The sequence below is a fragment of the Lipophrys pholis genome (assembly GCF_963383615.2).
Source record: "Lipophrys pholis genome assembly, chromosome: 11".
Classification (NCBI taxonomy): domain Eukaryota; kingdom Metazoa; phylum Chordata; class Actinopteri; order Blenniiformes; family Blenniidae; genus Lipophrys; species Lipophrys pholis.
Window position 1 is genome coordinate 1,681,032 of NC_137631.1, and position 15,684 is coordinate 1,696,715.

The window sequence follows — 15,684 nt, forward strand, 5'->3', positions numbered from 1 at the left end:
ATGACGTAATCACCCCACCGCGGTCCGCTACGTCACCTAATAACCACAACAGTCAGGGACTAGAAGCTCCGGTGGAGCTGCAGAAGCTAGATGCAGGCGGAGCGGGAACATAGACCTATAAAACTAGAGTTATAATAATGTGGTTTTGTGCAGAAGTCTACTTCTAAATTTCTATCTGGTCTGTCTTCTTCTGCATTTTTGTTGTGTTTGGTGAGTCACAGCGCCCCTAAAGGCAATTGGGAATTGGGTTCTTCTGATTAGTTTCACTGAATACTGTTTATGTTGTAGTTTTTTCTAGTTTATATGTTAGTCAAACTGATGCACTGGGTTTCATTTAGAATTTTTTTTTAATTTGCCACAAAATCCAGGTGAAGTTGTTTAAGTTAACATAAATAAGAGAAACAAGACTGCAGAGTGTAACTGGGTTTTTGTTGTTATGACTGAATAAAGTTTAAATAAGTTCTTAAGTTATTCTGAGAGGTATTTTGATTCAATAAGTGAGTTTTACAATCATTTCTAGCTAAACAAAGCTTCTGCCAATAGTGCTTTTAGCTTCAGACGTCTTAGTCGCTCCAAAAATAGACTGTTGAGTATATTTGCAAGAGCAATATGAGTATTGGATCGGGAAAGTATCGGTATCGGCCGATACTCAATTCTGAAAAATCGGATCAGTATCGGGGGGCAAAAAAGTGTGATCGGGACGCCCCTTTTTGAAATATTCCAGGTTAATGCTTCATCAAAGAGTTAAATCTGGATGAATCTTTATGACCTTTAAGTGTTTCTATGATTTTTCCTGTGGTTTATTAATTAGTTGAACCTTGAACAGAATTTAGGAAAAGTTTGTTGGTAAACAGAAAATACTTTTATTATCAGAATAAAACTTTTGCTAAAACGACAGCAACAACCGTTTCCTCCACACATTGTAAAGTCTGGATCATTTCTTAAATGAACTAAGTAGAAGATTGTGATTTCAGGTAGAGTTCTGGGCGGCGCAGCATCCAGGAGAGAAACTCAAACTATCCCTCTCATTGATCTGGATCAGTCTGGATCCATACCAACGTTGGTATTGATCATCGATATTTGAATCCATCCACCTGCCAGTACTGGACAGTAACCTGAGTCTCAGGAAGTCATCTGGTGGCGACGGCAGCCGTTTAGCCATTCATCAGGACGAAGCGACTGCTGACGAGGAAGACCCAGGAGATGTATCGGGTCAGTCCTCCTTCCAGGTGAGTCAGGTGGTCAGTCCTCCCTGCAGGTGGTCGGTCAACCCTGCAGGTGGTCAGTCCTCCCTCCAGGTGAGTCAGGTGGTCAGTCCTCCCTGCAGGTGGACGGTCGACCCTGCAGGTGGTCAGTCCTCCCTCCAAGTGAGCCAGGTGGTCAGTCCTCGCTGCAGGTGAGTCAGGTGGTCAGTTGTCCATACAGGTGAGCCAGGCGGTCAGTCCTCTCTGCAGGTGGTCAGTCCTCAATCCAGGTGAGCCAGGTGGTCAGTCCTCTCTGCAGGTGGTCAGTCCTCCCTACAGGTGAGCCAGGTGATCAGTCCTCCCTGCAGGTGGTCAGTCCTCCCTACAGGTGGTCAGGTGGTCAGTCCTCTCTGCAGGTGGTCAGTCCTCCCTACAGGTGAGCCAGGTGGTCAGTCCTCTCTGCAGGTGGTCAGTCCTCCCTACAGGTGAGCCAGGTGGTCGGTCCTCTCCGCAGGTGGTCAGTCCTCCCTGCAGGTTAGTCAGGTGGTCAGTCCTCTCTGCAGGTGGTCAGTCCTCTCCGCAGGTGGTCGGTCCTCTCCGCAGGTGAGTCAGTCTTCCCTGCAGGTGGTCAGTCCTCCCTGCAGGTGAGCCAGGTGGTCGGTCCTCTCTGCAGGTGGTCAGTCCTCAATCCAGGTGAGTCAGGTGGTCGGTCCTCCCTTTAGGTGAGTCAGATGGTCAGGTCTGTGTCCATGAAGAGCAGGAATTTCCTCAGCCTGTTGGGCAGGTGGACGGACGCCAGAGCTCTACAGCTCAGGTTCTTCCGGACCTCCAGCCTGCTTAGGTGAGCCAGGGATCGAGGGTTACCTGCAGACCAGAGGGCGGAGGCTCAGACCAGAGTGACAGGAAACAACGTTGTTCTGGTTTGTACTCACTGGCCGTCCTGTGAATGTCGGGCCACTCTGACTGTTTCTCCAGGATCTTCACCAGTTTCCCACAGAGAGAAACCGGACCCACGTAGTCCAGCAGGACCAGGACCACCCGGCCCACCAGCTGGTCCAACCAGGACACGCTTACCAGGTCGCAGAACTGAACCAACACACACAAGTAATGTTTTCTATTGGTTACAGAGACTAGTGGAGGATGAGTAAAGAACTAGTAGTGGACTAGGGGAGGACTGGTAGTGGACTAGTGGAGGACTGGTAGTGGACTAGAGGTGAACTAGTGGAGGACTATTGGAGAACTAGTAGTGGACTAGTGGTGGACTAGAGGTGAACTAGTGGAGGACTATTGGAGAACTAGTAGTGGACTAGTGGAGTATTAGTGAAGGACTAGTGGAGAGCTAGTAGTGGACTAGTGGAGGACTGGTGGTGGACTAGTGGCGGACTAGAGGTGAACTTGTGGAGCACTAATTGAGGACTAGTGGTGGACGAGTGGTGGACCATTGGATAACTAGTAGTGGACTAGTGGAGGACTGGTAGTGGACTAGTGATGGACTAGTAGTGGACTAGTGGAGGACTAGTAGAGAACTACTAGTGGTGGACTGGTAGTGGACTAGTGGGGGACTAGTTGAGGAGTAGTGGGGGACTAGTGGAGGATTAGTGGTGTTAAAGGGTTAATGTAGAGAAACACTACTGAGACTTAAACTCCAGTTTTGTTGGTTTCACACAGAAGAAGTTCTCACTGTCACTTGTTGTTTCTGGGTTTCGCTCTGCTCGTCGTCGTCATGGTAACAATAGAAACACTTCCTGGCGTCGTAGCCGTTATTTAGCAGCAGCCTCATCATGACCTCGTCCTTCAGGCAGTACTGCAGCGCCGTGGGGAACGTTGTGTCGGTCACCATCCTGAAGTAACAGTTTACGTCGGCACCGGCCGCCAGGAGCAGCTTGACGATGTCGTAGCGGCCGGACCGGACCGCCACTAGGAGGCAGCGCAGCGGGTCCAGGTCCGAATGAGCTCCGGCCGCCAGCAGCATGGCGCTACACGTCGCGTCCCCGTTGGAGACGGCGAAGTACAGCGGGCTCCTCCTCATGTCGCCATAGTTCTGCGAGATGTGGGGCGCTAACTGCGCGTTGACGTCGAAGCCTTCCTGCAGCAGGAGCTCTAGGCAGTGGGCGTGGCCTCCGTCCACCGCCGAGTGGACGGGACTCTGACCCGACAGTCTGAGGGCGCGTCGAGTCGTGAGCGGGATCAGAATCCTCAATGCTCTGATGGGAAACAACCAGAGACGTTACTGGTCAAAGCTTTGTGGTTCCCGTTAGCCAGCGTCTGGGGTGGCCATTATGGACTCACAGGAGGTGACCTTCGTACGCCGCCCGGTGGACAGGAAGCTGCCCGCTCAGGTTGTGTATGTTGGGGTTTGCGCCGTGTCGTAACAGGATATTGACGCAGTCCGGATTCCCCGAGCCCGCCGCGTCGTACAGGACACTGTCGCCGTTGGGCGCCTGGGCGTTCACATCAGCACCTAGCGCCGAGACGAGAGACTGACGGTTAGCGAGAGGCGATGAAACGTCTTTAACCTTTAACATGATAAGAACGCGTGAAGCTCAATTTCATTTTGCGCTAAAAACAAAAAGCGGATCTCAACTGGCGATTTTACCTTTTTTTTTTGTTATTTGACTTATTTGGGTTATTTCTAATGCCTCCATTTGTGCCACGTTTCAGATGTTTCTGTCTTTTTCTAATGTTTAGCATTTGGTTGTTTTAGTCATTTTAGCCTCCATTTTGACACTCAATTTTGACCGTGTTTCTTTTTACTTGAAGATATTTTAAGAAAATGTCCTTTTCCACTTTTACCCTGTTAAACCAGTGCTTTAGCCAATTTGGCAATTTTGAGACGTACAGAAATCTTTTAACCTTCTTATGTTGATTTATATTGGTATAAGCTGTTTTAAGTATTTTAGCTGTTTTGAACTGTTTTATTTTACTGAGCTTTACAAAGAGTTTTTGCTGTTTTTAACAGTTTTCATTTATGGAGTTTAAAGAATTTTTTTCGATGTTGAAAGTTTTTACACTGAATTTCTTTTTAAAGTGTTGATTTTTTTTTCCGTGTTGAATTTCAGAATGCTGAATAGTTTTCCACAGAATTTATTTCAATATTGCAAAAAAAAAATTTATATAAGAATTTCTGTGCTCAAAATGAATGGCTTTTAAAATTCAAAGTCTGATGTTGAGGGTAAGAAAATGTATTTGAAACTGATGGCACAAATGTACTTCCCTAGTCCTGGTTGCCGTCGGTTACCGTGTCTGATGAGCAGCTCCAGGACTTCTGGCCGGCTGTACTCGGCGGCGATGCCTAGCGGCGTCACTCCGTGCTGGTCCGTCTGCGCCACCTGACCTCCATTCTGCAGCAGCACCTCCATGACGGCGATACAGCCCCCCCTAGAGGCCTCGTGCACGGCCGTCCACTTCTTCAAGCACACCTGTTCCACCGGGGCTCCTCGACGGATCAGCCAGGAAGCCATGTGAGGAGAGCCGGCGCGCACCGCTGCAGGCCACAGCACAGGTTAAAAACAGAGCGGCGGGGCAAGGCAGGGCAAGGCAGGGCAGGGCAGGGCAGGGCAGGGCAGGGCAGGGCAGGGCAGGGCAGGGCAGGGCTGGGCTGGGCTGGGCTGGGCTGGTGGGGCGAGGCGTGGTGGGGCAAGGCAAGGTGAGGTGGGGTGGGGCAAGGTAAGGCAGCGACGTGGAGGCGGTGTTCCTACCCAGCAGCAGCGGGGATTCGTTCTTAGCGTTGGCGGTGAGAGGAGAAGCACCGTGTTTCAGAAGCATCTTCACGTTGTCCACCAAACCAGCTCTGACGGCCAACGTCAGGAAGGTCTCGCCCTGCAGGGTCTTCTCCTCCAGAGTCAGACGGAAAGACGCTGAAACACCAAGAGTCACACTCGTATCGCCACGTTTAAAAGAAACCGCTGAAACCTGTCGTTCACTTTTTTCATCCTAAGAATGTTTCACTTTCTCCAACAAGCTGCGATGTTTCACTACTCATACGTTTTTAGGGTTCCACTAGTTGAGTTAGATTTCAAAGTCTGGATTCAACTTCCATCATCATCCATCATCATCCATCCATCATCATCCATCATCATCCATCATCATCCATCATCATCCATCCATCATCATCCATCATCATCCATCCATCATCCATCCATCATCATCCATCCATCTTCTTCCGCTTATCCGTTTCCGGGTGGCGGGGGTGGCAGTCTGAGCACCGTCACCCAGATCACATCGCACCGATTAAGAACCTTTCCTGCAGGTGGTGAGCCCACGGGAAGGATCCATCATCATAAAAAGATTAAAAAGAAAGAAAGGAAAAAAAGAAAAGGGGAGAAAACAATGAATTACCAAGGCGGAGGCTCTCGGTGGTGGTGGCTCGGAGAGAGAGGACGACCTGGAGGGGGACGTTGCAACGGGAGCGTGGAGGAAGTCCTTGTTAGCATCTACTAGCATGCTACGTTAGCATTTCCTGTCCTGGTCTTTCATGTTCCAGCTAAACTCACTCCATGGAAACCGAACAAACAGGCTGCAGGAGCAGCAGCAGCTACCATGGCCACAAACATCTCACTCTGTCTGGTAGTGATCTCAGGCTGACGACCATTAGAGCTACGACCACGACCTGGACCGGCTCACGGTGTCACGTTACCTCCTGGACCGGCTCACGGTGTCACGTTACCTCCTGGACCGGCTCACGGTGTCACGTTACCTAATGGACCGGCTCACAGTGTCACGTTACCTCCTGGACCGGCTCAGGGTGTCACGTTACCACCTGGACCGGCTCAGGGTGTCACGTTACCACCTGGACCGGCTCAGGGTGTCACGTTACCTCCTGGACCGGCTCACGGTGTCACGTTACCTAATGGACCGGCTCACGGTGTCACGTTACCACCTGGACCGGCTCACGGTGTCACGTTATGACCTGGACCGGCTCAGGGTGTCACGTTACCACCTGAACCGGCTCACGGTGTCACGTTACCACCTGGACCGGCTCAGGGTGTCACGTTACCTCCTGGACCGGCTCACGGTGTCACGTTACCACCATTAACTCCACCAGCACTCTCCCGCCATCGTAGTCTGTCGTCGGACCTCTTACCCACCGTACAGCACCGTCTCTAGGACAGGAAGTAGAGGTTGGACCGCCGCCCTGTGCAGAGGAAACCAGCCCTGTTTGTCCATTTGACTGAAGGCTTCTGGGAAGTCACACAGTTCCTGTAAGGTCATCAGGTCACCTGCAGGCAGCGAGTCAGAGCAGAGAGGTTAGAGGCTTTAATCTCATGTTAGTGATTAAAGGAGTCGTCACCGTTAACCTCGTTTCCTGGTTAAAACTTGATTCTTGGCGTTGAACCTCAGAGGAAACTGAGACTCTGGAGTCTGAAAGCAGCTCAGTTTTTTTCCTTTGAGGTCTTTGTTTAAACCGGAATCGCCCACAAGGGGGCGCTCCCCAAAACGGGAGGATTAGATCGTTGTCAACAGGAAGCTGACATCATAAACCACCTCTGGTAAATTTAGCCACTAGTACTTAGCTGCCAATGCCAATGCTAACGCGACCAGTATAAGCGTTGAACATGTGATTTACAAATGTTTAATTTTAAATGTGTGTGTTGCTCTGCCGCTGGATGTTTGTCGACGCTCCACCATCAGTTGTTATTCTTATTTTAGCTGCTAGCATTAGCAGCATATGAACGTTGAACCCCATCATCATGATGTCCAGTTCCTGCAGCCAATCAGCAGCCTCACATGGTTCCAGTCAGTGGGCAAATCCCAATAGTCCCTCCTATCTCCTTTCCTATCCACTTTTCCTTAACCCCTGGATGACATCACAGGCTTAATGAAAGGTGTTAGGAGGCTTCCTAAAGGAGTTAGTGAAAGGTGTTAGGAGGCTTCCTAAAGGAGTTAGTAAAGGTGTTAGGAGGCTTCCTAAAGGAGTTAAGGAAAGGAGTTAGGAGGCTTCCTAAAGGAGTTAGTGAAAGGAGTTAGGAGGCTTCCTAAAGGAGTTAGTGAAAAGTGTTAGGAGGCTTCCTAAAGGAGTTAGGAAAGGTGTTAGGAGGCTTCCTAAAGGAGTTAGGAAAGGTGTTAGGAGGCTTCCTAAAGGAGTTAGGAAAGGTGTTAGGAGGCTTCCTAAAGGAGTTAGGAAAGGAGTTAGGAGGCTTCCTAAAGGAGTTAGTGAAAGGAGTTAGGAGGCTTCCTAAAGGAGTTAGTGAAAGGAGTTAGGAGGCTTCCTAAAGGAGTTAAGGAAAGTCGATCACGTTGCTGTGACAGTCAGACAACACTTCCACTAGGTGGCATAATAATAATGCGACGGCGGTGAAGGTTATTGACGTCTGTCGTGGTGGAAAAACTCTAAATGTCATAAAAGTAGTATAAAGGTGGTTCCTCTCACGTTCCTCTGAGGTTCTAACCTCTGATATAAAGTCAAATATCTGAAGGTTTGAATGTAAATGAAAGGAAAAGAGGAACTAAAGGGAAACGGCTGGCAGGTGAATAAAGAACCAATCAGAGTGAGAACAGGCTGCACTATAACTGGACTTTACTGTGTTGGTTCTACAACATCCAGAACATTTCTAGCTGGGATTTGGGTTCTAGATGATTTCAAGTTGTTCTAGGCAGATTATTGCTTTGGTAACTTACATGATCTGCTCCTTTCTCAGTCATCCTGACTCGGGATGCACCGATTCCAATACCAGTGTCGGGTTTCGGTTAAGGTTAGATACCGGGCATGAGTACTTGTTCTCGTACTCATAAAAGTGCCACCGATACAAGACACCTGATACTGCTTTACAACAGCACGCGTGTTATGTATTTAGACCCATAGACCTAATAAAGAGTAGACACTGCGTCGACCGCTACCACCTCTTGGTGCTGGCGAGCGCTGGCGCCGCCATCTTGGCCCGGTCGTCCGCTCCGCTCAGTCTAATCTGCTTGGCAGGAGTAATGAAGTGTCAGAGACTTTAATCAATCATAACTCACTGAATACTAACTGATTTAATCAATCTTAACTAGCTGGATACTAACTGATTTAATCAATCATAACTCACTGAATACTAAACTGATTTAATCAACCATAACTAGCTGAATACTAACTGATTTAATCAATCATAACTAGCTGAATACTAACTGATTCAATCAATCATAACTGAGAATACTAACTGATTTAATCAATCATAACTGAGAATACTAAGCTGATTTAATCAATCATAAATAGCTGAATACTAACTGATTTAATCAACCATAACTAGCTGAATACTAACTGATTTAATCAATCATAACTAGCTGAATACTAACTGATTTAATCAATCATAACTGTCTGAATACTAAACTGATTTAATCAATCATAACTAGCTGAATACTAACTGATTTAATCAATCATAACTCACTGAATACTAACTGATTTAATCAATCATAACTAGCTGAATACTAAACTGATTTAATCAACCATAACTAGCTGAATACTAACTGATTTAATCAATCATAACTCACTGAATACTAACTGATTTAATCAATCATAACTAGCTGAATACTAAACTGATTTAATCAATCATAACTCACTGAATACTAACTGATTTAATCAATCATAACTCACTGAATACTAACTGATTTAATCAACCATAACTAGCTGAATACTAACTGATTTAATCAATCATAACTAGCTGAATACTAACTGATTTAATCAATCATAACTCACTGAACTAACTGATTTAATCAACCATAACTAGCTGAATACTAACTGATTTAATCAATCATAACTCACTGAATACTAACTGATTTAATCAACCATAACTAGCTGAATACTAACTGATTTAATCAATCATAACTCACTGAATACTAACTGATTTAATCAATCATAACTAGCTGAATACTAAACTGATTTAATCAATCATAACTAGCTGAATACTAACTGATTTAATCAATCATAACTGTCTGAATACTAAACTGATTTAATCAACCATAACTAGCTGAATACTAACTGATTTAATCAATCATAACTAGCTGAATATTAACTGATTAAATCAATCAGAACTAGTTGAATACTAAACTGATTTAATCAATCATAACTAGCTGAATACTAACTGATTTAATCAATCATAACTGAGTGAATACTAACTGATTTAATCAACCATAACTAGCTGAATCATAACTGATTTAATCAATCAGAACTAGTTGAATACTAAACTGATTGAATCAATCATAACTAGCTGAATCATAACTGATTTAATCAATCATAACTAGTTGAATACTAACTGATTTAATCAACCATAACTAGCTGAATACTAAACTGATCTTCAGCAGGTTTTCTTTCCTGCAAACATCAGACATGTAGTTCTGATACTGGACACATGATTTCTTATTTTGATGTTCATAGTGGATTAAACAATCAGAATGTTTTGATTTGTGATCTATGATAGGTCATTTATAAAACACAACACACACACACACACACACACACACACACACACACACACACACACACACACACACACACACACACACACACACACACACGAAGCAGAAGCAGATTGTGCAGTACTCAGCCATTTTAATAAGTTGAAAAAGTAATATGAATACATTATAAACCCATATATAAGATACAACACAATACACAAGTTATCGATCAGAACAAAATCTAGATTTTTTTTATTAATTAATTTCAGGCATGTGGCTCTTCACATGTGTACAATCACATACTTACCAATATCCATATAGTCTGTATATACACACATACACATACAAATACATATATATACAGCCTATGATGATAACATAAATCATACCTTATGAAATTATATTCAGAGAAAGTAGATAATCTATATTTATGTATACCCACACACATATAAACATACAGACACACGTACAAACCTCGTATGTGGAATTAACATGCCTGAAAAGGGGCAGGAAGAAGTACAACTTAACAAATACTCCATAGTTCTACTTTACAAATACCTTTCTGTATTACAAATTGATACACACACACACACACACACACACACACACACACACACACACACACACACACACACACACACACACACACACACACACAGTATATAGAGAGAAGTATTTCCCCTGCCCTGTGGTTCTCAATAGAATATTTCCCTTCATGAAGCTAATAGCCTGTTGATGATACTCAAGTTCTTTGGAGGTGAAGAGGAAGATGGAGGACAAACCCTCTTCTTCCTCAAATCTTTAGGAAACCTTCAAAATAAAAGCGGGAGATTTGACAGTCAAAACAAAAACCTTTTAAAAAGGAGATAAAGCTTCTTTGATCCTTTCTTGATATTTTCTTCCTTCAAATTTCGTACGTTTCTTCAACAAAACTCCTATTTTGACACATAAATGTTGATAATAAACCAAAACTGCTGAAACTGATTAAACCTGTTTCAGTCTCTTCTCCAGTCACATGTAGTCTGTGTCTCTCAGTCCGTGTCTCTCAGTCCGTGTCTCTCAGTCAGTGTCTCTCAGTCTGTGTCTCTCAGTCCGTGTCTCTCAGTCCGTGTCTCTCAGTCAGTGTCTCTCTCTGTGTTTGTCAGTCAGTGTCTTTCAGTCAGTCTGTCTCAGTCAGTGTTTCTCGGTCAGTGTCTTTCAGTCAGTCTGTCTCAGTCAGTGTTTCTCGGTCAGTGTCTCTCAGTCAGTGTCTTTCAGTCAGTGTCTCTTGGTGTCTCTCAGTCAGTGTCTCTCAGTCAGTCTGTCTCAGTCAGTGTTTCTCGGTCAGTGTCTCTCGGTGTCTCTCAGTCAGTGTCTCTCAGTCAGTGTCTCTCAGTCAGTCTGTCTCAGTCAGTGTTTCTCGGTCAGTGTCTCTCAGTCTGTGTCTCTCAGTCAGTGTCTCTCAGTCAGTGTCTCTCAGTCCGTGTCTCTCAGTCAGTGTCTCTCTCTGTGTTTGTCAGTCAGTGTCTTTCAGTCAGTCTGTCTCAGTCAGTGTTTCTCGGTCAGTGTCTTTCAGTCAGTCTGTCTCAGTCAGTGTTTCTCGGTCAGTGTCTCTCAGTCAGTGTCTTTCAGTCAGTGTCTCTTGGTGTCTCTCAGTCAGTGTCTCTCAGTCAGTCTGTCTCAGTCAGTGTTTCTCGGTCAGTGTCTCTCGGTGTCTCTCAGTCAGTGTCTCTCAGTCAGTGTCTCTCAGTCAGTCTGTCTCAGTCAGTGTTTCTCGGTCAGTGTCTCTCAGTCTGTGTCTCTCAGTCAGTGTCTCTCAGTCAGTGTCTCTCAGTCAGTCTGTCTCAGTCAGTGTTTCTCAGTCAGTGTCTCTCAGTCAGTGTTCATCTGTCAGTGTCTCTCAGTCAGTGTCTCTCAGTCAGTCTGTCTCAGTCAGTGTCTCTCAGTCAGTGTTTCTCAGTCAGTGTCTCTCAGTCCGTGTCTCTCAGTCAGTGTTTCTCAGTCAGTGTCTCTCAGTCAGTGTCTCTCGGTCAGTGTCTCTCTCTGTGTCTCTCAGTCAGTGTCTCTCAGTCAGTGTTTCTCAGTCAGTGTCTCTCTCTGTGTCTCTCAGTCTGTGTCTATCAGTCCGTGTCTCTCAGTCAGTGTTTCTCAGTCAGTGTCTCTCGGTCAGTGTCTCTCAGTCAGTGTCTCTCAGTCAGTGTTTCTCAGTCAGTGTCTCTCAGTCAGTGTTTCTCAGTCAGTGTCTTTCAGTCAGTGTCTCTCAGTCAGTGTTTCTCAGTCAGTGTCTCTCAGTCAGTCTGTCTCAGTCAGTGTCTCTCAGTCAGTGTCTCTCAGTCAGTGTTTCTCAGTCAGTGTCTCTCAGTCAGTGTCTTTCAGTCAGTGTCTCTCAGTCAGTCTGTCTCAGTCAGTGTCTCTCAGTCAGTGTCTCTCAGTCAGTGTCTCTCAGTCAGTGTCTTTCAGTCAGTGTCTTTCAGTCAGTGTCTCTCAGTCAGTGTCTCTCAGTCAGTGTCTTTCAGTCAGTGTCTCTCAGTCAGTCTGTCTCAGTCAGTGTCTCTCAGTCAGTGTCTCTCAGTCAGTGTTTCTCAGTCAGTGTCTCTCAGTCAGTGTCTTTCAGTCAGTGTCTCTCAGTCAGTCTGTCTCAGTCAGTGTCTCTCAGTCAGTGTCTCTCAGTCAGTGTTTCTCAGTCAGTGTCTCTCAGTCAGTGTTTCTCAGTCAGTGTCTCTCAGTCAGTGTCTTTCAGTCAGTGTCTTTCAGTCAGTGTCTCTCAGTCAGTGTCTCTCAGTCAGTGTTTCTCAGTCAGTGTCTCTCAGTCAGTGTTTATCTGTCAGTGTCTCTCAGTCAGTGTCTCTCAGTCAGTGTCTTTCAGTCAGTGTCTTTCAGTCAGTGTCTCTCAGTCAGTCTGTCTCAGTCAGTGTCTCTCAGTCAGTGTCTCTCAGTCAGTGTTTCTCAGTCAGTGTCTCTCAGTCAGTGTTTCTCAGTCAGTGTCTCTCAGTCAGTGTTTATCTGTCAGTGTCTCTCAGTCAGTGTCTCTCAGTCAGTGTCTTTCAGTCAGTGTCTTTCAGTCAGTGTCTCTCAGTCAGTCTGTCTCAGTCAGTGTCTCTCAGTCAGTGTCTCTCAGTCAGTGTCTCTCAGTCAGTGTCTTTCAGTCAGTCTGTCTCAGTCAGTGTCTCTCAGTCAGTGTCTCTCAGTCAGTGTTTCTCAGTCAGTGTCTCTCAGTCAGTGTCTCTCAGTCAGTGTCTCTCAGTCAGTGTTTCTCAGTCAGTGTCTCTCAGTCAGTGTCTTTCAGTCAGTGTCTCTCAGTCAGTCTGTCTCAGTCAGTGTCTCTCAGTCAGTGTCTCTCAGTCAGTGTTTCTCAGTCAGTGTCTCTCAGTCAGTGTTTCTCAGTCAGTGTCTCTCAGTCAGTGTTTATCTGTCAGTGTCTCTCAGTCAGTGTCTCTCAGTCAGTGTCTTTCAGTCAGTGTCTTTCGGTCAGTGTCTCTCAGTCAGTCTGTCTCAGTCAGTGTCTCTCAGTCAGTGTCTCTCAGTCAGTGTCTCTCAGTCAGTGTCTTTCAGTCAGTCTGTCTCAGTCAGTGTCTCTCAGTCAGTGTCTCTCAGTCAGTGTTTCTCAGTCAGTGTCTCTCAGTCAGTGTCTTTCAGTCAGTGTCTCTCAGTCAGTCTGTCTCAGTCAGTGTCTCTCAGTCAGTGTCTCTCAGTCAGTGTCTCTCAGTCAGTGAGGAGGAGGAGATATGAGAGGAATCTTACATGTGAACAATCCAGCCTGTGTCACCTGGTACAAGGTGCTGGTCCATGTTATTCCTGTAATATTTGGTTTATTTCTACAATCTCAGTCTGTATTGTGGAACATTTGATTTATAAACTAATAGCAGGTGAACAAGCTGGGAACAAAGTCCAGCTCATGGCAGCTGCTATGAGTTCACTGGTGGACAGAAATACACAACAATAAGTTTAGATTCCCAAAATTCAAACAATAGTAATGTTCCATCTTACCTGTGAAAAGTAATCCCACAGCCCTGCTTCCTACAGGAATACTCCTCACGGTGCTCTGGGGTCTTGGATTCTCTGCTGCTGCAGTTTGTTTTACGGACTTGACGACCGGACCAAGATGGCCGCCGTAGTTTCTGCTCCGCGGTGGCATATGCGGCGTCTGCTCTTTATTATTTCTATGCAAGGCACAGTGAGGAGGCACATCGCGGATCGGTTAACTGCCCCACCTCACAGCTGGAGGAAAGCAGGATATGGAACTCAGTTTCTGAGACGAACACTTGTTGTATTTATGCGCAGTTAATTACAGCTTCTGCTAGAACAGCTCTGCATAGCACGCTCTCTCTCTCAGCCACACTGGGCAAGCCAGCAGCGCGTCTGTTAAAGGGCCACGCACACTATGTTTTCTAACAGTAGAGCGGCAATGAGATAAAAACTATTATTTTAAGTAAATTTAAGTACTCGGTATCGGTGAGTACTCAAATGCAAGTACTCATACACTACTCATTTTGGAAAAAGGTGGTATCCTAGGCTAAAGGAGGTTCTAAAGGAAGCATCAGTGGTTCCTAGGCTAAAGGAGGTTCTAAAGGAAGCATCAGTGGTTCCTGAGCTAAAGGAGGTTCTCAAGGAAGCATCAGTGGTTCCTAGGCTAAAGGAGGTTCTCAAGGAAGCATCAGTGGTTCCTAGGCTAAAGGAGGTTCTAAAGGAAGCATCTGTGGTTCCTGAGCTAAAGGAGGTTCTCAAGGAAGCACCAGTTGTTCCTATGCTAAAGGAGGTTCTAAAGGAAGCATCAGTGGTTCCTGAGCTAAAGGAGGTTCTCAAGGAAGCATCAGTGTTTCCGAGGTTAAAGGAGGTTCTAAAGGAAGCATCAGTGTTTCCGAGGTTAAAGGAGGTTCTCAAGGGAGCATCAGTGGTTCCTGAGCTAAAGGAGGTTCTAAAGGGAGCATTGAGCCTCCTTTCCTCAGCTTAGTGAGAATTCCAATGCTCCTTATCACGGCTGCCACTGAAACACTTCTGGGGTTAAGGAGAAGTAGATAGGAAAGGAGACAGGAGGGATTATTAGGACGTACCCAGAATGTCTCCTGGACTCTCAGAGAGGAAGTTGGTATGAAACAGGGTCAGAAGCTCCATGTTGGATTAGTTTTACTAATAAAGGTTAAGAATTTATTTAAAGACGGTTTAAGGGAGACTGGAGACGTGAGGACACCAGCTGACAACTCCTTTAAATCCTTTGGTCAGGTTTCCAGACTTTACCTTGCTCAATGGCCTCTGCCAGCGCTCTGTTCCTGAGAAACGGGAGGTGATGTTGTTTCTGACACGAGTCCTGAATCATCCTCTGGATGTCCGGGTCCAGAATCACGTCTTCATCCATGTCGGCTGGATCCATCTACCACACAGGGCCAAACACACTCTTCCATCAGAGCCCGTCCCGCCGGTACTCCTGAACAGGCCCGGAGCTTCGGCAGAGTGTGGAAGTGGAAGTGGGCCACCGGGTTCAGGTCTCAGGTCTCTGGCGGCCAGCTGGTGTTTCCTTACAGACCGACATTCAGGTGGTCTATAAAAAGATTTCCCTGGAGATGTTTCGTCGCTGCTGTGCAACTGGACGTCGTTCTTCAGTCTGATAACACAATAATAACGACCATCATCTGCATCATCTGCATCTCAAACTCATCCTGCTCACTGAAGCACGGCGGCGGCACCATCATGCTTCAGTATGTACAGCAGGGAAGCTGAGGACAGTGGTTTAACTACGGTGGCCTAGAAGAGCCAACGGAACAACAGCAATGTGACTGTTGTTTTGTCAAACAGACACATCATGTAAACCAGTCGCTGCCAATGAAAACAAAACTGGGAAAAAGTCCAAATGTTTCCGTCTCGCCTGAGAATCGAGTCACTGGACAACGCAGCGGCGCACACACACACACACACACACACACACACACACACACACACACACACACACACACACACACACACACACACACACACACACACACACACACACACACACACACACACACACACACACACTCCAGTGTGTATTTATAGGCGTCACAGTCCCAGTGTGCTCCTCCTGTTGGTTCGTCTTAAACTCGGAGTGTCGTCACATTTTAATGTTGAGCAGCATCTAACTCAATGTAACACCTGGTTCTGACCTGGTCCTCACCTG

The 15,684-nt window shown here is 46.1% G+C and overlaps 1 protein-coding gene across 1 annotated transcript; it reads right to left on the minus strand.

The window, feature by feature from the left end:
- Positions 1-842: 842 nt before the first annotated feature.
- Positions 843-15,505, minus strand: LOC308116381 (ankyrin repeat and SOCS box protein 15-like). Its single transcript, XM_080474548.1, has 8 exons — positions 14,769-15,505; positions 6,272-6,403; positions 4,883-5,041; positions 4,423-4,668; positions 3,474-3,645; positions 2,866-3,388; positions 2,117-2,270; positions 843-2,048 (listed from the first exon to the last, which is right to left on the minus strand). Exons 1-8 carry the CDS (start codon positions 14,899-14,901, stop codon positions 1,912-1,914), a joined length of 1,656 nt encoding a protein of 551 aa, XP_080330674.1. The 5' UTR covers positions 14,902-15,505; the 3' UTR covers positions 843-1,911.
- Positions 15,506-15,684: the final 179 nt, after the last annotated feature.